Source organism: Aplysia californica, unplaced genomic scaffold (genome assembly GCF_000002075.1).
Source record: "Aplysia californica isolate F4 #8 unplaced genomic scaffold, AplCal3.0 scaffold00748, whole genome shotgun sequence".
NCBI lineage: Eukaryota > Metazoa > Mollusca > Gastropoda > Aplysiida > Aplysiidae > Aplysia > Aplysia californica.
In genome coordinates, this window is record NW_004798018.1 from 321,974 (window position 1) to 349,649 (window position 27,676).

The 27,676-nt window shown below is 40.7% G+C and overlaps 1 protein-coding gene across 3 annotated transcripts; it reads left to right on the top strand.

Annotated features, from left to right (window-relative positions):
- Nucleotides 1-66: 66 nt before the first annotated feature.
- LOC101854204 (BTB/POZ domain-containing protein 1) lies at nucleotides 67-19,667 on the top strand. 3 transcript variants are annotated; one of them, XM_035972579.1, is made up of 8 exons: nucleotides 67-664; nucleotides 4,522-4,685; nucleotides 6,995-7,759; nucleotides 8,086-8,637; nucleotides 9,663-9,925; nucleotides 17,496-17,583; nucleotides 17,963-18,109; nucleotides 18,863-19,667. In XM_035972579.1, exons 2-8 carry the CDS (start codon nucleotides 4,671-4,673, stop codon nucleotides 19,019-19,021), a joined length of 1,989 nt encoding a protein of 662 aa, XP_035828472.1. In that variant the 5' UTR covers nucleotides 67-664; nucleotides 4,522-4,670; the 3' UTR covers nucleotides 19,022-19,667. The 3 variants fall into 3 exon arrangements, with proteins under 3 accessions (XP_035828472.1, XP_035828471.1, XP_005109158.1); XM_035972578.1 differs by having other exon boundaries at nucleotides 4,556-4,685; XM_005109101.3 differs by lacking the exon at nucleotides 4,522-4,685.
- The last annotated feature ends 8,009 nt before the right edge of the window (nucleotides 19,668-27,676 follow it).

The window sequence follows — 27,676 nt, forward strand, 5'->3', positions numbered from 1 at the left end:
GACACAGCTAAGGAAGGAAACCTTTTTCTAACAAAATGATTGCACACTGCACTAAACTGCTATCTACCATTCTCGAAAAATTTAATGCAGGCTTGCCAGAATGGGATGTGCTTGAAGTGCCAGATAATTTCTGCATTGCATGAACTCACCTTGAATCTCCTCGCTTCTTCTCAATTATTATGCAGCAGGTGTATTATTGCCCAAATTTATTAGATCTATATTTTGTTTCTCTAATCAAAGTACAAATAATTCTCATACAGTTTTTGACTAGTTTCGACGCAATTTGATACTTTTTGCTTCAGCAAAATGAAGGCCGAGAATTTTAGTTGATGTAAAAATTGACATTAGCCTATCTGGGAAAAATCAACTAAGGACTGCCAAGGAGGAAAACATCCCCCTAGTGTTAAAGGAAATCAGGGAAGAATTAGTCCGAAAACTAAAAAAAGTAACGGGCGAAAAGAAGGCAAAACTAAGCAAGACAACACGGGCACAACAGGAACAAGAGTCAGCTCCAGCCTAACTCTAACTGTTCTGGACATCAACGTTTATTCTTAGAACACAAAGGAATGGCCACTTGGACTTTTCGTTTCAAATCATGCTAAGTTATTGCCCCAGACCATAGTCACTCACTGGTCCTGATTTCAAAGTCTTGTCATTTTCATTTGTAAGTAAACCTGTCCTAGCCTAGAGGCTAGATCTCTATATATTCTAGATATCTAGAACCTAGCCTAGATATTAGATTATCAATAGTGACAATAGGCCTACTATTACTACTCTATCAATACTCTAGATTCTTGATCTCTATCTAGATCTATCATTGTCATGATTCATTCATTATCATCTCTAGAAACATCTTGCTTCTAGGGCCACCTCTATTCTCACCCGGTAGCGCAGGCGCAGGCGAGTCTTTTGGCTATTCTCACCCGGTGGGCGTTCACTGTTCACCGTTATAGCCTAGGCCAACCAGTGAAGCGTTCACCCTGAACCACAGAATTCTACACCGTGATAACAGAATTATAGATTTCTGTGTTGTGAACAAACGTTCTAGATCTATTACTACTGTGGAAGTGGCTATTCTCATCCGGGGTGAGAATAGAAAAACGATCTAGATCTACCTCTCACCCCAGGTGAGACTTGCCAGCGTAGGCTATTCTCACTCGGTGCGAAACAAGACCCGCTTTTCCTCATTTTGGAATACTGTCTATCGGTGTGGATGATCAAATTGATAAAAGCCAAGAAAAAATTACGTTATAGCACAAAAGTAAGCTAATTTGATCGTCTTCAAAGATGCTATGGCTATTTCACTGTTCGAATCGAGCCGAACTACGTGGGTCGCCATTTTGTTTTGCCCGGAAGTTCTCGCAAGATCTACTCCTCCCCTCTCTCTCTCTCTCTCTGTCTCTTTCTGAATACTGTCTATCGGTGTGGACGATCAAATTGACCAAAACAAAGTTAAAAAATGATGTTAAAACACAAAAGTAAATTAATTTGGTTGTCTACAAAGATGCTACGGCTATTTAACTTTTCGAATCGAGCCGAACTACGCGGGTCGCCATTTTGTTTTGACCGGAAGTTCTCGCGCTACTCCTCTCTCTCTCTCTCTCTCTCCACTACCCACAGACAAAATTGTACGCTTTTAGTAGGCTACAGTTGTAATGGAACGTTCGTTCACGGCACAGAATTCTACAATTTTTCTGTTATCACAGTGTAGAATTCTGTGGTTTAGGGTGAACGCAAAATTTGTTGGCCAAGATCTGTCTAGGCTATAACGGTGAACGCGCACCGGATGAGAATAGCCAAAAGACTCGCCTGCACTATTCTCATCCCGGGTGAGAATAGAGGTGGCCTACTACTTTTAGTGTTAGCCTAAAAGCGTGCAATTTTGTCTGTGGGCAGTGGAGAGAGAGAAAGAGTCTAGACAGAGAGAGGAGTAGCGCGAGAACTTCCGGGCAAAACAAAATGGCGACCTGCGTAGTTCGGCTCGATTCGGAAAGTTAAATAGCCGTAGCATCTTTGTAGACAACCAAATTAATTTAGATCTAGTTTTGTTTTTTAACATCATTTTTAACTTTGTTTTGGTCAATTTGATCGTCCACTCCGATAGACAGTATTCAGAAAGAGACAGAGAGAGAGAGAGGGGAGGAGTAGATCTTGCGAGAACTTCTGGGCAAAACAAAATGTAGTTCGGCTCGATTCGAAAAGTGAAATGGCCATAGCATCTTTGAAGACGATCAAATTAGCTTACTTTTGTGCTGTAATGTAATTTTTTCTTGGCTTTTATCAATTTGATCATCCACACCGATAGACAGTATTCCAAAATGAGGAAAAACAGGTCTTGTTTCACACCGGGTGAGAATAGCCTACGTTGGCAAGTCTCACCCGGGGTGAGAGGTAGATCGTATTTTTATTCTCACCCGTTCCTTCTAGATCTAGATCTAATCTATCCTTATCCAGCACTCTACGGGAGAAGTCAAAGTGGTCCCGGCTTTTACTCCACAATTTCATTCACAAATCGGAAAAATAAAAGGCCGGCTCTATTTCTCCGAACATTCGGGAAAATAAATTTGAACTCTATTTCTCTGAATGGTTTCCGTTCTCGAGATTTGTTGATAATAAGCGAATGGAATGGCCCGTGTGTGAGTGTATGTGTGAGAGTGTGCATGTGTGTGTGTGTCAGCGTGTGTGTAAGGTTAACTCATTCGCTACATATTATTTTTGGCTTGTGGATGAATTTTTTTCGGGAGGGCGAAATGAGAGGATGACTAGTGTGCAGTTCACAGGTCTTGGGGGCCATAAATTCAAATAAATATCAACATATTATATACCAACATTTTCAGTATGGTTTGCAGAATAGATCTGTATTGTTTATTTGAGTATTTTTCAACTTTGGTGCCTATAAGAGGTGATTATGCAACACAATTGTGATTGGCTGCGGATAAAATTTGAAAACCAAAAATTTATAATCTCAGATGAAAATAAAAAAATATGTTTGCACCTAGTCAAATTATACATCAAAATAACCATAACTGTATATAGAGCAGGGAAATATTGAAAAATGAGCAGTTATTTACATACATTCCGTAATATTTGTACATTTGGATCATAACCTCCGATATTGAAAAAAATAATTTTGAAAAAAGGATCCCAGACAGAAAAAAACACTTGTATCTTACATGGAATTATTCAGAATTGCATTTGGAATAAACCTATACATGTCTTGGGTGGTACTTTTTGAGTAAATTCACCAAAAAGTAGTGATTTTGGGGAGAAAAAAATTATTTTGACTATTTAGATCTAGCACTCAAAAATATTGATTTCTCAATTACAGTGCACTGGCAATTTGAGTCCAGTAGTATCAATATTATAAGAAGAGTCCAACACTTTTTTAGTGAGCAAAATAATGATACATTTTGTTGTGTAAAAGTACTAAGACTGGTGTCTGGGCTATAATTTGGACTTCGCAATAAAACAATGTCGCATAAACTTCGAAATCGTGTTTCAAAACTGAATCAAAACTTCCGATTTTCGGTGGAAACGCTTGACCCGGAAGTCAACTTTATATTATGACCTTTATTTTAACATGGACATGTGGATTGGAATAGAAACCAAGCTAAAATTGAACGTTGGTTCTCGAGCCGCCGGGGGCGGCTTAGCGTACTGACGGCACTTCAGCCGCGCCGCCCCCCACGGCTCGGCGTAGCGAATGAGTTAAAGGTGTGAACGGGGTGGTGGGGGGGGGTGTTGACATGAAGGATGGGTTTTATCTATTCGGACTCAGGTCCGAAAAAAATGTGTTATATATTCGGACTCGGCTTTTAAGTGAGTTATGATGTAGATCTAGATCTTGATTCTCGTACCGGTATCTAAGTATGGAAGTTCGGTCTACATTACAATATAGATCTAACTGTTGTTGGGCGATTTTACCTAAAACCAGAATGAGAACTAGAATTTCCTAGGCCTACCTACTAGGACTGTGTAATTATGTCAAAAGTCAAAAGACTGCACTCTCATTGCCCAATGGCAGTGTCTACACGGTAACTGACAATTCAGGGTCTTTCCACCACCACTACAGCATCATCATTACTTCCACCACCATTTGTCTTTCCAAATAGATCTAGATCTATGTTTAGTTTCATTTTGTTGTGCGTTATAGTTTTTCTGTGATTAATTATTTTTTAAAATCACATTGCACAAATGCTGATATCACATGCTGATATATATAAAATCATTATTTTTTGGTCACATAGGTTGAGTGACAGAATGTTATTTCACCATCCAGCGTCTCTACACACAGTTTCATGTAGGCCTTTTGATGCGTCTGTGGTAAACATATGTAAACATTTTATTTGCAATTCGTCTTTCCAGCCCTCAATCAACACAAGTAAACTTTCGTATCTCTTTCTTCTATTTTGCTATTTTGTAGCTTGTAAGACTTGATGATTTACATTATTTGAAGAGTTGCTAACTTTCAGATTAGAAAATCATTTTAGTACTGTGATGGTCCGTTTTCGACTACTGCAGGCCATTGTCACTGTGAAAAACTGAACTTCAACAGCACAAGACGTTTACTAAATGAATACAGATAAAGGTAGAACTAACCTTTTACGGAATGTCGGGCTTTATAAAGAGACGAAGTGGATTTTACAAGAATTCTCATCAAACATACAGGGATGGTAACCAGCCATGTGAGAACTCTTTTCAGTTGTGCTAAATGAGTTAAGGTTTAGAAGTGAATAACACACCTAACTTATCCATGAATTATGGTCCAACATTGATTTTAGCTTAGCTTTTTGCTGTTACTTTAAACGTTCCAGTCAATTTGTCAAGTTCTGCAACACAGTAATGTGCATGATACATTTTATCTCCATTCTCCTGCCTTTTTATTTGCATTTCTGAATATTCATTTGTATCTCTTGTTTTACATGTAAAAGTAAAGTCAAATTCACATGACTGTCCTAAACACTGTCATGGGAAAGGGTTTTTTATTTTTTGTGTTGTTTAAAAAAACTCATATATATATATTTGAATTATAACCTTTGAAAATTATTGTGGGTGGTTGACGGGTGCTCTGGTGTGGTTTGCTTCTTCTTTCCTATCAAACATCTGTCGTCTTTATATCCCCTCCTTCTTTTTTGTGTTTGTTACTCTCTTGTAACACTTCTAATCTTCGGCACTTCTGCCGTCGTAAGGGAAAACGATTTTTGTATTTTTATATATTTTGTAGAGTATTTAATTCCGCATCTGATTGTGTAAAATTTTTTGTCTTATTCTAATCCGTTGTTGCATAATTGAGAGTTCGTCGTTTTCCCGTACACTGGCGAGCTCCGAGCCAGAGCTCAGTGTAAGGGAGAACGACGAATGGTCGATCGGTCAAGGATCACTGCTCGTTCGACGTTGTCCCCTGGTCTCTGCCGTTGGGAAAATTTGGCATGGGTGACGAATGATAATTGGTCACTGTTGCGTCAGTAAAAACATACTAGGTTTTCTTTAAACAAACTCAGCACCACCCACTCCCCCGGAGTACCGTCGACCAGGTTTATAAGAATGTATCACTTAGTGTGTCTTTCTGTCTGTCTTCAGGTATGAGGCCTATGCTGATTTTGTGTGAATTGAGAAGAGCAGGCGGGAGGGAGGGGAAAACGGATGGGAACATGGGGAAAGGGGTGTGAATGGGAGGGTAAAAAAAGTATTAAGGGAGAAATTTATTTGCACTGCATATTAGTGTCCGCCAGATGTTCACAGACTAACGTCATGTTAGTTTGCTGTCCAGTCATTTGACATCCCAAATCCCAACAATGGTAATAGTGCCGCAATTTGTCTAGCACGTGTCACTGGTCGACATCCTTATAGAATTACCAAGCAATTAATGACACTGCCTTATGAGAGTAAATTTCTTTGTCCAACTTAAAAAGTGGACGTATTGTGGCGACACTTAGTCTTGCTTTACCATTTTTTATGACTTGATGGACGTTACGATCGAGTATAATAATGTGTTGCAGATTCAAACTGTCCTTGTCGATCTCTACTTTGTGGTATGTTTTCCGATCAACTGAATCCTTTATTAAATACAAAGCGTCGCATTACCTCTCCCGAAAGCGTTTGTGATACAGTCTTGTCAGATTGTTACATTTCTTACGAGAAAGTTTTACTTTGCAATGATCTGATCGTATTATTGACATTGTAACATTGTTGATCCCTTTGGTCGTGCAGGGAAAATTTTGCAATTAGCGAAAATAAAAGTAAAACTCGCTTCTGAAGAGAATACAATTTAAAAGAGATATCATGGAGATCAAGCTTTTGTTCCGAATGAGACAGTTTTTAATCAAGCTGTTGAAAATGTGCGCACATCTGATTTGTACGCTGACTGTAGTATTTAACCAAGCGAGGAAGGCAAACGAAGGACGTTTACCGAGTTACAGTTGAGATATAACAAACACCTAACTTTATTAGTAAAATAATAGCTAGTTTGTATACGTTTTATTTTTATTTGTAGTAACCAGTACACAGTCAAAACTGTCAATAATGCGTCACAACTGACCATCGCCTACTCCCATAAACCACGACTGTAAGGGAGAACGACGAACCGCACCATTCGTCGTTTTCGCGTACATCGCAAGGCTCACCTGCGGGTGCGCAGTGTAAGGGAGAACGACGAATGTCGAATAACTTTGCTACTTTTAAACCTAAACCATTCAAACTTTAGAAACTGCATTATGAGCACCCCAATCAGATATCTGGTGAATTACAGCTTAGAAGAGTGAAAAATAGAAGAGTTATAAAGTGAAAACAGTTTTTGCCTCTCCTGAAAAATTTGCCTCGCTACCTGCGCAGGACCTTTCGTCGTTTTCCCTTACGACGGCAGACTTATATGACCTTATTGTGTTGCAAGTGCCGTAAAACACTTACTAAAACTAAAACTGAAAATTATTTTAAATGTGTGTCAAAATTGCAAAATAACTTTTTCTTTAACTTTGTCTTTTTGTTCTGTATATAGGGGTTAACGAATATGGAGGGAGACAAAAACAAGAAAGAAGGTCAGGCAAGAAACAAACTGTGCTCAAACCAGAAGCAAAGCAGTCAAGGTGCTAGTCCCACCCAGGGCTTGAGTACTCAGCCCAGTAATCATGGGGCCAATGGCGGTGCAACGGCTAGCAGTGGTGGTGCAGCTCTAGCGTGTGCTGAATTTCTACCCAGCTCTCAGCCGGCATCACCATCTCACGACCGGAGTGATCCAGTCCCTTCACCTCGAGAACATATGGTGTCCATGCAGACATCGGCTCCCCCACGAGATCACCGACACTCGCTGAATGGTGTGGGTCCTGCTAACAGCGCCACTCTGGCAGGCTCACCGGTGAATGCAGTTGTCAAGGCATCGAGCACGGGTACTCTGTCGTCGTCACCTCCTCGCTACCACGTCCCGTACTTGCACACCAACAAGAGAGATTCGATGGCTGCGGCAGATTTCTTGACCACGTTTCCAAGTATGACCGGAAGTGGACCATGTCTAGGGAACAACAGTTTGCTACTAGGTACCACCTGCAGTGCCAACTCCATCAAAACTGCGAATGGAGGATCAGATGCTGAGTCTTTGCCAAGTACTCAGTTTTTGTTTCCTCCTTTGGTTTCCTCACCATTGAGTTCAACGCCTCCACAGAATCAAAACCAAGCTTCCTATAACTGGCAAGCCACAAAGACCAGCGTGAAAGACAGGCTCACTTACTTGTACAACACTGATACAATGACAGACATTCAGTTTCAGGTATAGGAACAGTTTCCAGTCAATGGGTTACTTTTGAAATTTTTTTTCCCATCAATGAGTAAGAGGTAAAGTTTGTTTTGCTATGGTGACTTTGTAGACCAAAAGTCTTACTTTTATTAATATTACTTTACTGTAAAGCTTCTGTGTTTCGTTTATGCTCCTTAATTTTTCAGAATTGAATAGTGGAACTCTTTTTAACTGACCAAATTTATCATTATGTTAGTGATAAGTGGACTCAGTGTAGGTAAATCTGTCTTTTTATTACATTTGATTGTATTTTGCTTTTACTTTTATGTGAAGTGTTTGCTTTTTTTCTTCAATAACAGGTTGGAAAACCACCAGCTCATCAGCTTATTTCTGCTCACAAGTTTGTTCTGTCGATCGGCAGTGCTGTTTTTGATGCCTTGTTCAACGGTCGACTGGCTACAAGTGAAAGTGTGATAGACATCCCTGATGTAGAACCAGCGGCTTTTGCTGCTCTCCTCAGGTTTCTGTACACAGATGAGGTTCAGATTGGCCCAGAGACTGTGATGACCACGCTGTACACGGCAAAGAAGTATGCGGTTCCTGCTTTAGAGAGGGCTTGTGTGGAGTTCCTCAAGCGCAATCTCAGTCCCGACAACGCATTTATGCTGCTGACACAGGCTCGCTTGTTCGACGAACCCCAGCTGGCAGCATTGTGTCTGGAGACGATTGACAAGAACACTAGTGAGGCTCTGGCCGCTGATGGCTTCACCGATATTGATCTCGACACTCTCTGTGTTGTCCTGGAGAGAGACACTCTGGGCATCCGAGAATGTAAGCTGTTCTCAGCTGTGTGCAGATGGGCAGAGGCAGAGTGTGTGAGGCAGAACTTTCCCCTGACAAGTGAAAATCAGGTTTGTTTTCTTGTGGTTCATGTTTGTGATTTAATAAAGACAAGAGCGGGTGTTTGGGCATGCAGTTAGTTCACATGATATACTGAACGATGACATAGATAGGTGGCTGTGGTTTGAATCACTAACTCCGATGGGGCATTCTTAAGAGAGAGTGATATCTAGAGTCAAGTCCAGAACACTCTGCAAACTCATCTTCCAAGTTTTTTCCCCACATGGTTGCAGGCAAGACGAACTGACCTTAGGCAACATAGTTTGGTAAATCCTGATCTAGGCTTTTAGTGGGGTACGTGCAGCAGTTCACTAGGTCAGTCAAGGGGGGAAGGGGTAAAAGGAGATGGATGTCTTCCTTCATAAATAACCTTTGGTGTTGAAGGACTGGCATTAGACAGTACTAAGAGGGTTTATCAAATATTTTTAAAAAATTTATGAAAACAGCTCAGAAACCTGTAAAAGCAGCAGTGAAAATCGCCAAAGTTTCAAACGTATATCATCAGCCCCAAATTAAGTGAAATAAAAATATTGAATGATACTGGACAAAAATCAAGGTAATTAATCATGCACACTTATTCCTTATGATTTTTTCCCCCAAGATGTGTTAGCAGTTTATCCATTTTTTCAGATTCAGGGAAGACAGTTTTTGATCAGCCCTCAGTGTCATTCACCGCCCATACAGACAGACACACCCCCCACAGTAATGCTGAAAAGGCCTTCTCCTCTCTTCTTTTTCTTGTTCCATCACAGTTCCTTTCCCTCCCACCTTTTCTATCTTTTCTTCTCTTGACTTTTAACAAGACTGAATTTAAAACATGTAGCAAAGTCTTAGTATTAGTTGTTGTGGATTCAAGTAAATGAAGGAATACTTATCTGCATTGTACTTTCCAGAGATGTGCAATGGAATTGTGCCTGAGGGAGATGAAAGCTGTTTCTGATGTCACCATCAACCATTGTGTACCTTTTGGAGGTGTGTAATTGAATTGCGCTTGAAAGAGATGTAATATTGTCTTCTTCCATTTTGTCCCCTCCAGAGACATGTGTTAGCCCGTGCGTTGCGTCTGATTCGCTTTCCCCTGATGACGGTGGAAGAGTTTGCCATGGGCTCGGCACAGAGTGGCATCCTAGAGGACCGGGAAGTGGTGGAGCTTTTTCTCTACTTCACGGTGAACCCCAAGCCCAGCATCAGCTTCCTGGATGTGCCACGGTGCTGCCTGACGGGCAAGGAGCAGGTGGTGTCGCGCTTCTGCCAGATTGAGAGTCGGTGGGGCTACAGCGGCACAAGTGACAGGATCAGGTAATGGCCTTGATAGATATATCATGCATAGCTGATGGTAGAGTTAATAATTTGGGGTTTCTTTTTTTGTTGTTGTTGCAAGTCTGGTGCAGGTGTTGTGTCTTTTTCTGTCTTATTCATCTGCTTCTACAGTCTTGTTATTTTCTGTTTCACAGTGGGAAATTTTCATTTAATGTGTCACATAATGTGCTTTATTCCTCAAATTTAAAAAAAATTCTTTGTCCTGATATGGTGCAGAATATTGGTAAGTTAAAAATGTTTGGAAAAACAAACAGAAACATTGCTTGGAAATAAGTAGTAAAAAAAAAAAAAATCAAACATACCTTTGAGGAACCTCAAACAAAGTTATTTTTAATGGGGAAAGGCGCTTTACTGATGCACAAAACCATCCTATTTTTGTCCATTGATTTTGACACATGCAGATTGCCATATGAGCAACTTTATACACAAGAGGATGCAAATGTTTTGATGAAAATTTCAGACTTTACGCAATAAGCTAGAGCATACACAAGAAGCAGGAAACCACATAAGAACACCCACTAACTACCCGCACCTCAATAATTGCCACAAACTCAAGAGACGGCCACTATATATCTTTAAAAAAAAGGAAAGAAAGGCTTCATTTTAAAAAGTCTTAGCTTGCTCAAGCTGTTTGAGGGGGCTCTCGTGGCCTAGAGGTTCAAGTGTTTACTTCTCATTCAATAGATCCCGGGTTCGAATCCGGATAGCAAAGGAAAATTTTTTTCTCTAAAATTTTCTCCTTTCACATCCTTTCCTGCTCTCTAACAATGTTCTGTCGTCTGCTTTCGTCTTCACTTTCTGTCCCCACCCCTCACCCCGTTTGCCCCCTCCTCTGGGCTCCTGACTCTTTCTGCAGCCTTTCTACTGCTACTCTTTGGCCCCTTCTTACTACTGTCTTTCAGCCACACCCCTGATCTTCTGGTAGGAAAGATCTACACCTAGCCTTCTCGGAAAAGGGCGAAAAATCTCGGAGGGCCTATGTGCAAGTTGCGCTCATTAAAGATCCCTTGGTGGTCCAAAATCGATAAGAGTATGCTTCGATGGCCACCGGGGCAAAATTCAAAATTTCCTATAAATGAAAATGTGCACTGTGTCCCGCGCGCTCATGTGACCTTATGCAGTTTGGAGCACCGTAAAGGGGGATCAAGGGCTGGTGAAGGGCCTCATTTAAAAGATGAGAAATACCCAAGCGTCTCATATAGCTTCTCCCAGTCTAGCCAACCGCACCTACTCGTGGTGATCCCTGTCTGCACTGACGTGGCTCTGGCAAATGGCAAATTGTTGGCGCCAACAAACCAACCCCCCTTTGCCAGGAGGGGTAAAATCAACAGGCTGGGAGTAGGTGTGACCCCACAAGGTGCGGAGGGCAGAACCCACCGGCGTGTGGTAGACGCTATGCCCCCCACCAACACACTCTCACTCTCCCTTGAGTGAGTGTCCTCCTGTGCTACCTCACCTACTTCTTCTACGCACTCCCTGTGGTTGGCTTGTGCTCTGCCTTTGGCCTTGTGCATCTCCATGGATTCTCCTGGTCCCTGCAAAGATGAACACACCACTGGGTGGGATAGGCCTCGGGGACATGGCATGCCTAAACATGGACGTCTACGTACCGACACAAAGGATCCAGGACGTGACAAGCCGCTCGTCTGTGTGATTTTGGCTCAACAATGCTGCCAGGGTCAGACCAGATTAAGTTGACCCCCCACAGCCCGCCAGGAGACAGCGGTGGCGGGGAATGGACCACAGTGGATCGTGCCTTGACCACATGTAAAACGGAAGCCAGTCCCTGCTCAGCGCGTTGCCCCACTTCTGTGAGAGACAAAACTTGTAGCTCAGAAATCTCAATGTCAGATGCACCGGACTGCTGGTAGACCACAGACCTGGGTGGGAAGAAAAGCCACAGGCTCCCCAGCAAATATGGCAAAGAAAAATAAATTAAATTCATCCGAGCTCGGGCGACGCCTCGTTTATCAAGGCCCGCGCCATGCAGTGCCTCTCCAGGCTGCTGGTGAAAAGTTAGCTACTGGGAAAACATAACAGTTTTGACTACTCCAGGTCAACGTTTGCGGCCTCGCAAACAAGAAAATAGAAATTTCTCACCTTTTGGACTCAAGAAAAATCCACATTGCCCTATTACAAGAAACTATTCACCGTAACACAGACCCCTATATCCCAGGTTACACCCATTATACCTGCACATGCCCTGACTGCCAGGGTGTAATAACCTACATCAGAAATGACATACAAGGAAAAGTTGAGAACATCACAACTGACACAAGAACAGACACCCAAAAAGCTACCATTTGGTATGCAGGTTGCAAATTTACAATCTTTAACATCTACAGCCCCCCAGGAAATGACTGCTCTTTTTCATTTCTTCAAGAATCGATATACACCAAAACAATAGTTGTGGGTGACTTTAATGGCCACTCTCCTCAGTGGGGATACAGAACATACAACAAAAGCAGAATGGCCATAGAGGAACTCTGTGGCACAGCAAACCTCCTTGTTCTCCAAGACAAGAAATCTACCCCTACCCTTCTACACAGGGCTCACAACACCCTCAGCAGGCCTGACTTGACCATCCTTTCATCCGACCTCTTCCAAAGACACACCACAGAAGTCCTTGACGGCATAGGTAGCGACCACAGACCCATCATGACTTCGGTGTCGACCCCAAGCCAAAGTCACTTTGTACAAAAGACCAAGTGGAATTTTAAAAAGGCGAACTGGGAGCTCTACAAGACAACAACAGAAAAGCTCCTGAAAGATATTACACCAAACCCCTCTGTTGATGTCTTCTGTGGCGCAATAACAGATTCCCTGCTCAAGGCTGCGGCTCTCTGCATTCCTAGGGGTTGCAGGAAAAAGTACAAGCCTTTCTGGAACAAGAACAACGAACAAGCAGTCCAAGACAGAGAAAATGCTCGAAAAACTCTTGAAAGCGATCCTACAACAGGAAACAAAATTAACTACAAAAAAGCCTCAGCTAAGGTCAAACAGACAACCCTCTTGGCCAAAAGAAACAAATGGAGCACCACAGTTGCAGACCTTGATCTACGTAGAAACGGAGCCAAAGCATGGTCACTTCTCTCCAACTTGTGTGGAGAAAAGCGCCGAAACAACCCAAAACCCATGGACACAGAGGAAGGCACCATCGTAGAAGACCAAAAAAAGGCAGAAACCTTCAACAAGTTCTTTGCTTCTATAAACAAAGCTACGCACCACACTGACCAACATAGAGACTGTCTGAAAAGACTGAAGGAGAAAGAGCATGCGCCAAATGCAAGCATCTCTCTCTTTGAAGATGACTTCACACTCACTGAGCTCAACAGAGCAATGAAGAAACTGAAGCCCCGCAAATCCCCAGGACCAGATAAGATTCACAATGAAATGCTTGTCAACCTCAGTCCCATTGGTAAGGGTTATATTCTCCAGCTGATCAACAAGACGTGGAATGAAAACACCATCCCCAGAGCATGGAGAAACGCCATCATCACACCCATTCTCAAGAAAGGAAAACCTGCTGAAGAAATGAAAAGCTATCGACCCATTTCACTCACCTCATGCATCGGGAAACTAGCAGAGAGAATGGTCAACCACCGCCTATACTGGTGGTTGGAAACAACCGGTGCCCTGGACAGCAACCAAGCAGGATTTCGTGCAGGCCAACGAACAGATGACCAGCTCTTCAGGCTCAGTCAGAAAGTCCTTGATGGCTTCCAGGAAAAGAAGCACACAGTTGCAGTATTCGTCGATCTCCAGCAAGCCTACGACAGGGTTTGGAGAAAAGGCGTCCTGTGGAAGATGACACAGACAGGAATCCACGGGAAACTCTACAGATGGGTGAAGACCTTCCTTACAGACAGGACAATCCAGACCAGGATTAACAATGGGGTGTCATCCAAAGCTGTACTGGAGGAGGGCCTACCCCAGGGTTCCTCTTTTGAGCTGCACACTTTTCCTTGTTTTCATCAACTACCTGCCTGAGACACTGAAATCAGAGAAGGCCCTATATGCCGACGACCTAGCCATCTGGCATACAAGTAAACAAGCTGGCATCAGTGCACGGCTTATAAATGAGGATCTAGATAGATTCAACAACTACTGCTGCAAGTGGAAACTAAAAGCAAATTGTACCAAGACAATCTACACCGTCTTTACAAAAAGCCACAAAGTTGCAAAGCAAAATCTCACCATCTTACTTGCAGGAAACAAACTAGAAAAAGTTGAAAACCCGACCTACCTTGGGATCGAGCTGGACAGACAGTTTTCATGCAAAAACCATATCTGGAACCTGAAGACGAAGGCCAACAAGAGACTTAACCTTCTCAGACTGGCTAGCACTTCATGGGGAGCGGACAAGGATGCACTCAGACAGCTATATGTTGGCTATGTACGATCTGCCATGGAATATAACCTAACTTTACAGACAATCTGCAGCAAACCAACTCAGAGGTCTCTTGACAAAATTCAAAACCAAGCTGTACGATTTATCTCCAGAGCTTTGAGATCCACTCCAACTGCAGCTTGTGAAATCCACACGAACCTGGAACCCCTGGACTTGCGGAGAGAGGCAGCTGTAGTAGAGATGAGTGAGCGCTACAAAAGACTGGAGAAAAACCTCCCGAACAGGAAAATAATTGAACAGAGACGACCAAAGAAACGGATTCATGGAAGATCAATACTTGACACAGCCACTGAACTAGCAGAAAAACACCATCTTCCATGTAACAGAGAAATGCTGAAACCTTTAAGACCAGAACTCCCCCCAAACACTAACATCAAGAACGCCAACATCAAAACCTCCCTCATAAAAGAGACAGTGAAAAAGGAATGTGACCCAGTAGAACTGAAGACAACAGCTCTGAAGACAATTGACTCCTACCCTAGTGATTCAATTCATATTTATACAGACGGGTCAGCCTTCAAGGGAACTATAAACGCAGGCTTTGGGGTAAGAATTGAACATCCTGACAAAACATGTGAAGAGCTATTTGACGCATGTGGTACTTCTTGTACAAATTACGAGGCTGAGGCAATCGCCATTGAAGCAGCAATCCTCCACCTGACCAACATTTTCATAATATATCCAAACAAAATCAAGAACACTATTATCTTCACAGACGGAAAGTCAGTACTCCAAGCTCTGGAAAACATGAATTTCGAAAGCCCAGCCTGCCTATCTGTGGCTCAAACAATCAACACCTTCCTACAGACCTATGCCGTCGACCTGACACTACAGTGGATACCTGGCCACAGCAACATCCCAGGAAACGACAGAGCAGACACCCTTGCCAAGAAGGGAGCATCACAAACACAACCACACAGTCCAGTATCACACCAGACAGCCAAGAACATCATCAAATGCAACACCAGGGAACAGTGGCTGAGTGGATGGGCAATGGGCAAGACTGGAAGAACTGTATTTGCACACATGACAGCCCCCAACTCTAAAGATGCAATAAATTCCCTGAGTAGAAGAGAACAAGTCACAATATTTCGCCTGCGAACACAACACATACCACTAAATTCCTACCTTAATAGGATCCGCAAGGATACCCCACCCGACTGCCCGTTGTGCGACTGCCAGGATGAGACAGTACCACACCACCTCTTTAACTGCCCTGCACTTTGTGACCTGCGTAGCACCTACCTACCTGCCTCCCCAGACATCCGAAACACTCTATACAGCGACAAAGCACAGCTGATTAAAACCTGTCAATTCTTTGCCATATCGACAGACCGAAGGGCTAGAACCCAAATGGCCGCTGGGTCAGAAAAGTAAAGTAAAGTAAAGTAAGAGCGCCGTAAAGCACTTATGCAAAACAAAAAAAAAGCTGTTTGAGCTTAAGCACATTTCAGAAAAGACATTGTTCCTTTTCCTTCCTTTTTTTTTTTTTATATAGTGGCTGTCTTTTGAGGTTGTGGCAATTATTGAGGTGTGGGTGATTGGTGAGTGTTCTCGTTTGGTTTCCTGCTTCTTTCGTATCAAATATCTATCATCTTGATTTCTCCCTTTTTTTTGGCGTTTGTTTGTTACTCTCTTATATCACCTCTAATTTTTGGCACTAACATGACCTTTCAGGGTGTCCAGCAAGGTCGTAAAGTAATTAAAAAGTCGTAAATTTGGCGCCCTGGTCATAAGGGTCGTAAATGGTAGTAAATGAGCTGTGGCAATAGTAAACATTTGGTAAACAGTCGTAAATTAACCTGCCTACGCAGTGATGAAGCCAGCAGGAACCTTAGCCGCGGTACATGGCTCCGTTTTTGCCAGTCGCGATTGTATATGATATTCGTTCACCTTTTCCCAGCCCCGTTGTTGTTGTTCCCCCGAGAGTACGTTTCACGCGAAAAGGCGGCTATGGCAGTAGGCGGAAGTGTATGTGACACCGAGGCTCGACCAAGAAAGATCAAGATCTACTTTCGCTTTCGTTTCCACCCAGAAATTAGTGGGCAAGGGACTGATAACGCAACATTTGTGACATGCAGGTTGTGCAGTATAAACGCTGTGTCGCTGTGCAAAAAATATAAATCAATACTTGGTCTCATCACTGTGCTGTCACTTGTGTGTGTGGGGGTGGGGGGGGGGGGGGGGCCCCCGATTTTTAGATTGTTGGGCTCGCCATCGTGACCGGTCAGTGAACGTGCACGCATTTGTTGGGGTCGCCAAAGTTCATTCAAAGTCTGAGCGATGCGAAGTATAAGACGACGGAATGGGGCAGAGGATTTTAAAAAAATTAAAGAAACCCCCGGGGGGGGGGGGGGGGGGGGACCCCCCAACGCAAACCCCACTAAAAAGATTTTCTATAAATTGAAAACGCCCCCCCTGGAAAATGGATGACCACCTGGAAAATTGAGAAGCGACTTTGGCAGTCACCCTGTGTGCACACGTTAGGTCTAAATCTCCCCCCCCCCCCCACCGCCGCCAGGGCAGTGCCACTGACTGAAGTGTCTTTAGGCCATTCCCAAAGGGGGGATATTAACATGTTCTTATGCACAGTAGAATTGTAAATATGGGCTTATTGATCAATGTCATGCTCATACTGTGCCGGAACAACATAGGAGGAACTGCTGCTTTTTCTTTCCTCTTCCTTACTATCGTCATTTTCCTCTACTTCTTGTGCTGTTGAGGCTAGGGAGGTGAGCAGAGTATGCCTGATTCCCCTTTTGGACTTTTCTGTTGACATCCACCCCTTGTCGCTCATATGACCTTATGCAGTTGCAAACACCGTAAAAACCTTAATAAAACTAAAACTAAATCTAGCGTCGAGCAAGCTTGCTATAGTCTGTCTATCCTCTATTTTGTCGACTGGACTTTGTTGTGTGTTAATTTCGTTCCATATATTATGTAATAATAATATATTATTGGTGGCGCAAATGAACTCCCTTTTTCAAGTTGGTGTGGGGCTTGATTTGCTGGATAGTAAATTTTTTTTCCAGGAAATATTGCTGGACACCCGCTTGTTATGTTGCAAGTGCCATAAAACTTTTATTTAAACAACAATTATTGAGGTAATTGCTGAACTGACTTTCTTGTCTCTTGCAGGTTTATGGTGAATCGCAGAATTTTTGTTGTTGGCTTTGGGTTGTATGGAAGTATCCATGGTCCCACTGAGTATGCGGTCAATATACAGGTATGAGTGCCTGAATTTCAGTTTCTTTCACGTTGCTTTATGTTGCATTTATTCATTTATACTCATCATCTCAATTTTTTTTTGCTTTTAAGTTGTTTTGTGTTGCATTTATTCATTTATACTCATGTCATCTCAATTATTTTTGCTTTTCACATGTATTTTTATTGTATACATTTCTGTGTGAAAAGTATTTGTATTTATATAGCAGTATATTTGCTCATGAATGAAGGTCTGTATATTTGTTTGCATGAGTTCTTTTATTCTTTGAACTATCCAGTTATCTTTTAGACTGCTAACCATATTTGTTTCAAGTTATAAAGACAGGGTTATTTTTCAGATATTGTTATACTAATTTGACTTTTTTTCATCTTGCGAACAGATAATCCACATGGACTCTACAAAAGTGATCGGCTCCAATGACCCGACTTTTCAGTGTGATGGCACGACCTCAACCTTCAGGGTGATGTTTAAAGAACCAGTGGAGATTCTACCCAACACCAGCTACATTGCCTGTGCCACCCTGAAGGTAAACTTTAAGTTATTAAGGTTTTTAAATATCTCTTAATTTATCAGTGTTTTGTGTTGAAAGCTGGGTATTTGTTGACCTTCTGTTTGAATTGGTATCAAACTTGTGGGATTTTAAAAAATACCACTGGTGGATCCCTGCTATTTTGCTAACCTTTTCTGAATTGTGTTATTTCCTACTTGTTTAAGCTTGTCTTATGTCAGCAAGGTCCTTGAGAAGGCACCGGGACTGGTTATGTTGAGATCTTTTTTTAATGATAGATTTTAAAGATTGAGAAATATTATCTCAGACCTCAAACATGGAACCTTGATAAGGGCAAGCGAAAAGTTGCATTATAGTTTTCTGTTTTGATTTGATACCTGACAGTAAAGACCTGTAGACTGACGGCTGAAAAAAAAAATGTATGGCCATAATTTCTCCCCTGAATTCTGTAGAATGTGTTCTTATGGCTTAGAAAGGGATGTCTCTCTTTATGCTTGCTTTTTATTTTGTTTGTAAAGGCCGGCAAAATAAAGAATTTCAGGTTTTGCTCAAATAGCTGTCCTTTGGATAAGTTACTTAATTTATTTATTTTATTTTTTGTTCAATGTCGCTCTATAAATTATAAAGCCTCATGGACAACCAAAATCTTTGTAACAATGTAAATTGATGCATGATCACTTCATTCTTGCTCCAGTTATTTGTTAAGATATATATATATGTATATAATATGTGTCTGTACATTTTTACATTTACCATTTTTACTCTTTACAGGGTCCGGATTCATACTATGGCTCAAAGGGTCTACGCAAAGTTACGCATGAGTCTGTTTCCAGTGGGAAAGTTACATTTCAGTTCACCTACGCAGCTGGAAATAATAATGGTACCTCAGTAGAAGATGGACAGATCCCGGAAATAATATTCTACACTTGAACACAGTGATGTTTATCAGACTATAATGATCAAAATAAAATTTATTAACTCATAACCATTCTAGTATTATGGCAGTCAAGTGTAATTGAGATTATAAATATTTACAGAAACACACATTACATTACTTGATTCTTTGGTTTAGACTCTATATAGAGTTCATTTGAGTAGGAATTGGTGGTCAATGTCTAAAATGAGATTCCGTTTGTAGAACGGTCTTTTTTTCTGCAGAAATCATTTTCCTACTTTTCACTAGAAGTTTGGTGGTGTATTACTGGCCGGGCTCTAACCATGGGTGATGTTGTTCTAAAACATTCTGTCTTCACTTTTCAGTTTGCAAAGTAAGGACAAATATGGTCCAATTTTCGTGGACTTGCAATTTTTTTTTAGAAAGTCTGATGGTTCGATCACTCGTTTTTTTTGTTTTTTCGTTTTTTTTCCCCCTGTCGAATAGGGAGAGTTACATGACTGGATTTATGAATTACCAGGTAGCTGGTGGAATTTCTCTAAAACATTGTAGGGTTTTCATCATACAGTATTTGCTGTATCTTTCCGATAATGCAACCAGAACAAAAATTATTGTTTTCCCAGTGTCTAGCTCTCTGTGATGTGGAGGCATAGATCTTGATAAAACAAAACATAACCTTCGTCTTTCTGTTACTTCAGTTCTTGTGAGACAGTAATTACAATACAATGGTTTTGTTCCCACTGTGTTAAATTTTACCTCGCTGTCTGCAGTGTTCAGCATTATTTCTGTGAATATAATTTTAATATAAACAAGTATATTATTTGCAATGTATGTAAATCTAAGCTTTTTAATTTTTTTACCCTGTTATCAACATAGCAGTACCATATGCTGCTATTTGCTGAACATATTGTATTATTGGTAAGCTTTTCCTCCATGGTATTATTAAAGGTGTGGATGGTCGATATCAACCTGGATAGACCACAGATACCTTAAATATAACTAACACAAGATACAGAACCAACATGCCATGTTGATCAGTAGCCCAGTACAACCTATATCAAGTTCCTGTATTGGAGAGCCTTCCTCCAGCATGAACATAGTTTCCCTTGTAGGGCACACAACATAGTTACACCAATACATTATGGTCCAAGATATAATACTGTAACAGTATGTTTCTCTTACTCCAGAGCCGTGTTTAATTTTTTGGCCAAAACTCCTCTATATATGTCACGTATGTAGAGCTACGGGGGAAGTAAAATACCTCCCTTGAATGAAAACAAAGCGTCTGATCAATGACGTTGTAACTAAGTTTGAATGAATTTATCCTTTGGATTTCTGTCATACGACCACTGAGGGAAGCTTTTTTTTTTCTTTCTTTTTTTCCTCGAGTCACTAGTCAAATTTAAAATGGGAATCAATTGATTATAATGCATGCTGTATTGGTTAGATCTAGAGTTGAGGTACCTACTGAGGCTGCTAATAAGGCAATAGATATACTTAGTTGAGCCTTTTTTTCTCTAAGTTTCTTCCTTCTTATTTGTAGTTTCAGTCAGTCTTTTTGCTGTCTGCACTTTGTCAAACTGAGCTTTTTATTCAATTTATTCTTTTTTTAACCAGCTGAAATTTTTCCCACCTCCCTGCATTATGTCATACTTCTTTTCAGTCAGTTCCCCTTTGTTCCTGACAATATCAACAGGTGAAAGTTTTGCATCTTTGGGTGCTGGACCCCTGGTTTCAGTAGTGAAACAGTCAGGTGGTTCCTTTGATTTTTTGTTAATACTTAGTTTTACAATTACCTGCTTACAATAGTAAACTGGTAGTGTTGAGCTGAGCAACATTACACACAATCTCTTCATGAGGCTTCCACAAGATAAACAGTGTACCGTGTACTAAGGTAGTCACCCGCCTCTTCAAGCTATGTCCACTACAAGCAGAGAGTGTCTACCCTTGTTTGTTGAGAGACTTAATGGCAAAGCCCTTTTTTCCATCATGCTCATTTGTGCTGCCACTGTGCTGCCTTTATCTGTAATGAATACTACTTGAGAAATGGATAATGGTTGATGGACTAAATAGTAGAGGTTGAACAAGTGCCTATGCATTACATGTTTCCAATTTTCACAGGAGATCTTGTGTTGGCCACCTTTCTCAAAACCATTAAACATAAGCCTCACTCAACCACTGCCATGCCTGTCTGTGCTTGAAGAGACAAGGAAACTGCCTTTACCAGAATGCCGTGCTCAAAATTCTCCTTTAATGTGTATAAAATCAAAGTATGTCATGCATAATATTAATGATAATAATAATTGCATTTATTTAGCGCATATCCATGCTCAATGCGCTTTACAACAGTTATTACCTCAGAAGTCCCTAGAACTCTCAGAGATATTCGCAGCTTCCCAGGAAGCATACAGTGCAAGCTGCGGATTACACATACTCAAGCATAAACAAACGGACATGATCTTTTGCTGTCTATAGCTGGGTACCCATTCCCACTCGGGTGAAGTGAGGAAAATTCATGAAAGTGCCTTTATTAAGGGACACAGCGTCAGGCCCTTGACGGGATTTGAAGTCACGTCCTTATGGTTGAGAGTCCGAGAGCGTAACCACTAGGTCACCAATGCATACGTAAAGCAGAGAGCATTTTAACACACTATTTGTTTTATTGCCTTTTAAAAATCCCACCTAAATCGACGAGACATCAAAGCTGAAAACAGCTCTCACCCTACAACATAATGGGCGTGGTTGTGATGCCCAGAAAGTTCCGATGTTGAAAATGAAACTGTGGGAGATAAAATAGACAGTGGAACATTGCAAGGTGTGTTGATCTAAGTGGAATTCCATTTGGGAAGAAGAATGCTAAAATATGATACAGCATAGATAGGATTGGTGGTGGGGGAGGGGGAGTGGTAGAAAGGCAACCGTACTATGGTACCTCTACTCTATTTCTATACAAAATCTTTGAATGAACTACGTTGTTTGTAGGGCCTAATATTTGTTGAATTGAGCCGCCAAAATACAAGGGATCCCCCTCAAGTCTAAAGTTTGCTATATTAAAGCATTAGCTGTTCAAGGTGCATTCGGGAGTAGTATCTTTCTTATTCTGTGTTTAAAGGAAAGTCACTGTAAGGATATGTGTGTGTGTGTATGTGACTATTGTGTGCTGTGTGAGATTGGCATGCTTTTGTTGTAATATTTTTTCTTGACCCAAAAGTGAGCATGTTAAATAACCTCTTTTTAAATTTTTTAATGTCTTTTTTTATACTTTGATCATTTGTGCTGGACTAAATTGCCCTTACTTAGATGTCAATGGTTGTGATAAAGGTGCTGGGCTGCGTTTTGGAGACCAGTAAGGACGTTATTATAGTAGTGAGGGAAATAATTTAAGGCTCCCTTGTCCCCTTAAAATAATGCTGTTATGAAGTGCTCCTTTCTTGCCATTGCTTTGGAAAAACTGGTCTAATTTTCAGTATCCATTATAGAGAGTGTGCACATTTTAAAAAATCTTGCACTTTTACATTTTGCATGAACTTCTAGACTTTCTTTTCCATCTCTGACAGAAGAACAAAATAATTGTGGAGACCTGACAAGCAAATGATTCATGGCAATCTCATTTGGTTATTAAGAAGTGCTGTGTATTTTTCTTCCCACTCTGAATGGTAACAAAATATTATTTGATTGTCATTGTGACTGATGTGGTTACCATGATTGCATGCCTGTATATTGAGTGAAAACAATGCTTTGTATCCACTTGTATATCTAGGCAATTGTTGTTCAGTGTTAGTTATGGTGCTTTTGTTACTGTACAGCAGTGCTTGTCAAACTTTTTATAGCCTGCACCCACTTTTGCCAGCTTTGAGATAAGCTAAAATGTCCGTACTGCCAACCTACATGTATTTCCAAGCAGGGCATTAGATAATACCTGTCACTACCTGGGTGGTCCCCACCGTCTACCAAACTTAAATCGCCCCTTAGCAGGTAATATCACACAGACTGGCAAGCATTGCTGGATAGTATTGTTCACCTTATCATGTGAGCTGCCTACGCCGAACTGACCTCGGGCTAATAAGCCTTGTAGTAGCTGTACTAGTGTCTGTGGTGTAATTGTTAGGCTCTGTGCTGTCATTTGCGGAAGATGTTAAGTTTGATTCTCACACTAGGAAATGTTTTTTATGGAGTACCCTCGTCAATCTGCTGGTATGTCAGATCCCTCTCAGCCTAGGTTGGCCCTGAAGGGCACCATGGAAGCAGCTCGCCTTCTAAATAATCTGAATTGTGTGGACAGAGGTATAAAAAGAAAGTGCTATCATTTACAGTACTGCTTTCTCGTGACTAACTGATGTGTTGATGTGTTTGAAAATTCGTACTGAAAGAGAAAGAAAAATGGTATTATGTGAACATGGTGTGGAAATTGTCACTCTTGTGTTAGCCAAGTTGGTGATCTTCTACAACAGTCATAAGATGTCTTGTTTTTTTTAGTAAACATGGTTCAACATCTAGTGTACATAGTTTTTTTCCTGTGCTCAAAATAAATAGGCCAAAATGACTCTCGAATTATATAGATGGATTGAATAAAAATGGGTCGGAATTATTTTTCCCTTCTGCGATAAATAAGACTTCTCCAGACTTAACTTTAGGGATGACACCATCTACTTCTCGTTTTGAAATACAAACTTACAAAGATTTTTAAGTCCTCTTTTGTGTGTGAGAAACGGCTGTTTTTATCAAATATTTCTATATAGTCTAGCACGCACATATTGGAAAACGCACAAAGTGAGCAGATTTTCAGCTCCTGTCAAGAAAAAAAAAAGATTCTAGCAGAGGTGGGAAAAATTAAATGTTAAAACCCCAAAACTGTGAAAATTTAAACAACTAATTACCCATTGCCCATGTTGCCGTGGCATAGGCAGGAGGCATAGTTTATGAAAAAGTTTGACCCATTGTTCAATTTTGTCGGTCTCCCTATATTGCCTGAAATTTGTACAGAGCAAAATTCATACACAATGATTTACGCTTCTCATGGATTTCGCTATGTGTGTGCTAGCCTGTAGTGATGATATCATCCCAATCATGTTGACATTGGTGTTGGTCATAGCAAGCATGAGTTCCTCAAATTTAATGATGTGTTTAGATTATGTCACTCTTTGCCTCTGGTGTTAATTCAAACTTTCCCGTTACAAGATGCTCAATGTTGGGTAAGCTTTTGTTCACAGCTTGAATTACAAATCCATAATGGTGATATTGTTGCAGTATTTGTCGCCTGAGTTACAATAAACATGGTTGCTTGTGGCATTATTCAAAGTATGAATTACAAACAATGGTGGTTGTGGCATTTGAGTTAATAGATGGAGCGGAGCCTCTTTTGCTGCAAATTCTTTAGGGGTTAATTATATTTTAATCTTATGGTAAAAGTTCTTTGCAAATATGTGTCACGATGCAGAAGAATCAGGGGCTCGTCAATTTTTGGGCGTTTGGAGTTCTTAGTATCATCTTAAAGCTTTTTCATTTGTCTATCTTTTGATGAAAAAAATACCCATCTATCTTGAATAGAATTCGAGATATTTGCACGTGAGGGTCACCTGGTGTCATAGGTAAAATAGACAAGAAAATGGCCACCAAAGTTTGGTGATTTCCATAGCCTGAGAGTCCTTTGAAACTGAAAATTTTATTTTTTTGTTGCTCTAATCGTTTTTCAATGAAATTCACATAGAAATATGTTGTTAAGTGGATGTAAAAGGTACTGAGCCAAAAAACAAAAATTTGATAAACATTGCCAAACCAGCAAGAAAATGCTGATGTTTTCGATTTCATTATTGTGACGAGCGCCTGATGTCACCATGATGCCTCACACATTTTGCCGCATATGCTTTTATAATGGTACAGTTGGATTTCTGTTTTGAAAAATTTATATTTGCACTCGTAGTCTTGTCACATGGGCGTTGCAATTGCTTTTTTGTCAAACTGTACATAATGCACCTGTTTGTGAATGCTGTTAGGTTGTGACGTTTTCAGAGAGTGAGAGGGGAGCTCCCATGATGGTATATATATATATATACAATATGTGTTCATAATACTTGTGTCCTTTGATTTTGTTTGTTTGTTTTGTTTATTCATTTATTTATTTTTGCTTGTTTCCAAGAACATAATGACAGCATTAATTAAGTTGTTGCAGAACTACATGTATCATAAAAAGGTTCGAGTAACATGGACAGAGTCTGTTTTCAGGCCAATACTTATTATTTCTTCTTTATTTATACTTATTATTTCTTCAAGTCAGCAATTTATGTGTGGTTGTCTCTTGCGTGAGTTGTTCATATAAGTCTGTAGAAGGTGCATTGTCGGTTTCGTTTTGTAGAGGTTCGATATAAAGTGTTTCTCTTCTGTTACGAATGATTAGTTAAAAGAGTAATCAGGATTCTTTTGCCATGTACAGTATCAAATATTTGGATAAAGAAATGGGCATGAAAACCGTGATAACTTTTGGGGGGGTAGGGGAAGTAATAAATGAAAAGGGACTTCGGTTACTCTAATTACCGGTACGATCTTTACTCCTTATGCCCCCTGCACAATACGTTCCAAACTGCCGGTTCGGAGTGGAAAAGCAAACCTGGCGGCAGAACAGCATATTGGACGAAAAACTGCTAGAAAAAAGTTGAACCGGAAGGCGAACCGGCGATCTCAACGTGTTGATTTTCTGAATACCGCTCAGCGCGTTCAGTAGACGGCAGCTTTTGTCTAACATCAGGGGCTTAGCTGGCTTATCTTGTCACTGCCAATATCTTCAAAATGATTTACTGCACATAAAATCTGATTAGATTTTTTTAATGAGCGACCCATTTTTAAGGCAAGATCAGAGCAGAATTTGCGTTTTTTCAATAATTAAAGAGAAAACAAAATTCTTCTTCATGAGTAGCACATAAATTGCAAGCAAATGGTCATTGTCAGTGCACTCACTGCGGTTAAACCACGCGTGATGTAGATGACACACCAACCCGTCGAATGGCGGTTTTCTGCGGCGGTTCGATTCGAACAGCGGTTTGCACTCAGGTTAAAAACCGCCCAGTTGGAATGTACATGTGTAAGGTCCCATAGTGTTACAGGGTGTCTAAATGTAATAGGGCATTTGAAGGGCAATAACTTGGTCATCCTTGTATCAGTATCATACTATCAATTTCAACAAAACTTCACCGTAACGCAGTTCAGCCAAGGGGTTGTCAAATTCGTCAGTATGAAGATTTTGAACTAATATTTTCAAGAATAAATGAGTTTTTGAAGTTTCAGAGTAAAACAAAAAACATTACAACTTCTTAAAAATTGACCATCTGTGTATCGGATAACGAATTTATTTTAAAATTAACATTGCCATAGACAGGGTGTCTAAAAAAAATGTGGACATGTTTAAAGTTCGATGTTTTCCTCCTTGGGTTTTTGGGAGAGAGTCTTTAGACACTCAGTATTTGTAAACTGTCGGAATGCACACATGATGTTGTCTTTAAAAAATGTTGGAGGAATACTAGACAGGTAAAATTATCTTTAGAAGTGTTCTATACTGGTTATAAAATTATTGATTTGGACCTTTTTTCTTTCTTTTTGAAATTTACTCTTTCTTAATTTACTTTTATCTTACTTTGTGCAAATCGTATGAGGTGCAAGTGATGAGTGACAGTAAGTTTATGTATGGAGAATTGTTACACTTATTCAATATCTTTTAATTATTGTGTTGGTTTTCAGCTGACTTTCATATCTAAAGATCACTCACTGAAGCCAGACCTTATTACTCAGTAGTTTGCACCACCAGTGTTTTTGTTTGTTTTGTTTTTTTCCTAGTATGTACGTGTATGTGCTTTCATCTTGTGCAATAAAAAATAAAGAAATGTATAATGAACAAAGGAAAGAAGCAAAGGTGTTGAATTGTGGTTATTGTCTTTGTCACAGTACGAAAAACTTAACACTTGACAAGATTGCTTTGAGAGTCTTTGTTTTGTTTTAGTAAGAGTTTTATGGAACCTGCAACACAATTAGGTCATATATAAGTGCCGAAAATTAGATAATCAGATCTTTTGCAAGAGAGTAACATACACTCAAAAAGGAGGCGAGACGTGGAGGATAGAGAGCTCCTGCCAACCACCCACTGAGGGTCTTTACTGGAAAAGGATAGGAAGTAGTTTTACTACATGTAGTTAGTAAGGGAGTGCAAAGTAATGATTTTAACTAATTTCTCCCCACTTTTAAGTCTTGGCCTATAGTCCACACCATTTATTGTCGTGTGAATAGATAAATAATCTCTTTTCTTTTGGAAAGGGGGGTGGAGGTTGGGAGATCGTGGTCTATGAGATTTATAATATATGGTGTTTGCCTCTCAGTCAAAAGATCCCTGAACTGAAACCTGCCAGCGACGGGTCCTTTGTCCTTCTTTCCTGTTCTCCAGCAATCTGCTTTCTTCTCCACTTTCTCACCACACCCCAACCCTGGCCCCCTCTCTGCTGCTCTCTCTTGACTCTTTCTGCTACTACAGAAAAGAGATAGAGAAAGGGGGGCTGAGAGAGAGAGAGAGAGAGAGAGAGGCGGGGAGGGGGCGAGAAAGAAGAGAAACGACTGGGACTCGGAGAGAAGGAGAGAGAGAGAGAGAGTTTCAGGAAGTTTCACATGTCCCTTTTTCTTATCTGTTTTTCTCTCTCTCTCTCTCTCTCTCT

Excerpts from the sequence above, each read along its gene's own strand:
- LOC101854204 (XM_035972579.1), top strand. Across the intron at positions 7,760-8,085 it reads TGACAGACATTCAGTTTCAG|GTTGGAAAACCACCAGCTCA; the intron begins GTATAGGAACAG and ends CTTCAATAACAG. Across the intron at positions 8,638-9,662 it reads CCCTGACAAGTGAAAATCAG|AGACATGTGTTAGCCCGTGC; the intron begins GTTTGTTTTCTT and ends TGTCCCCTCCAG.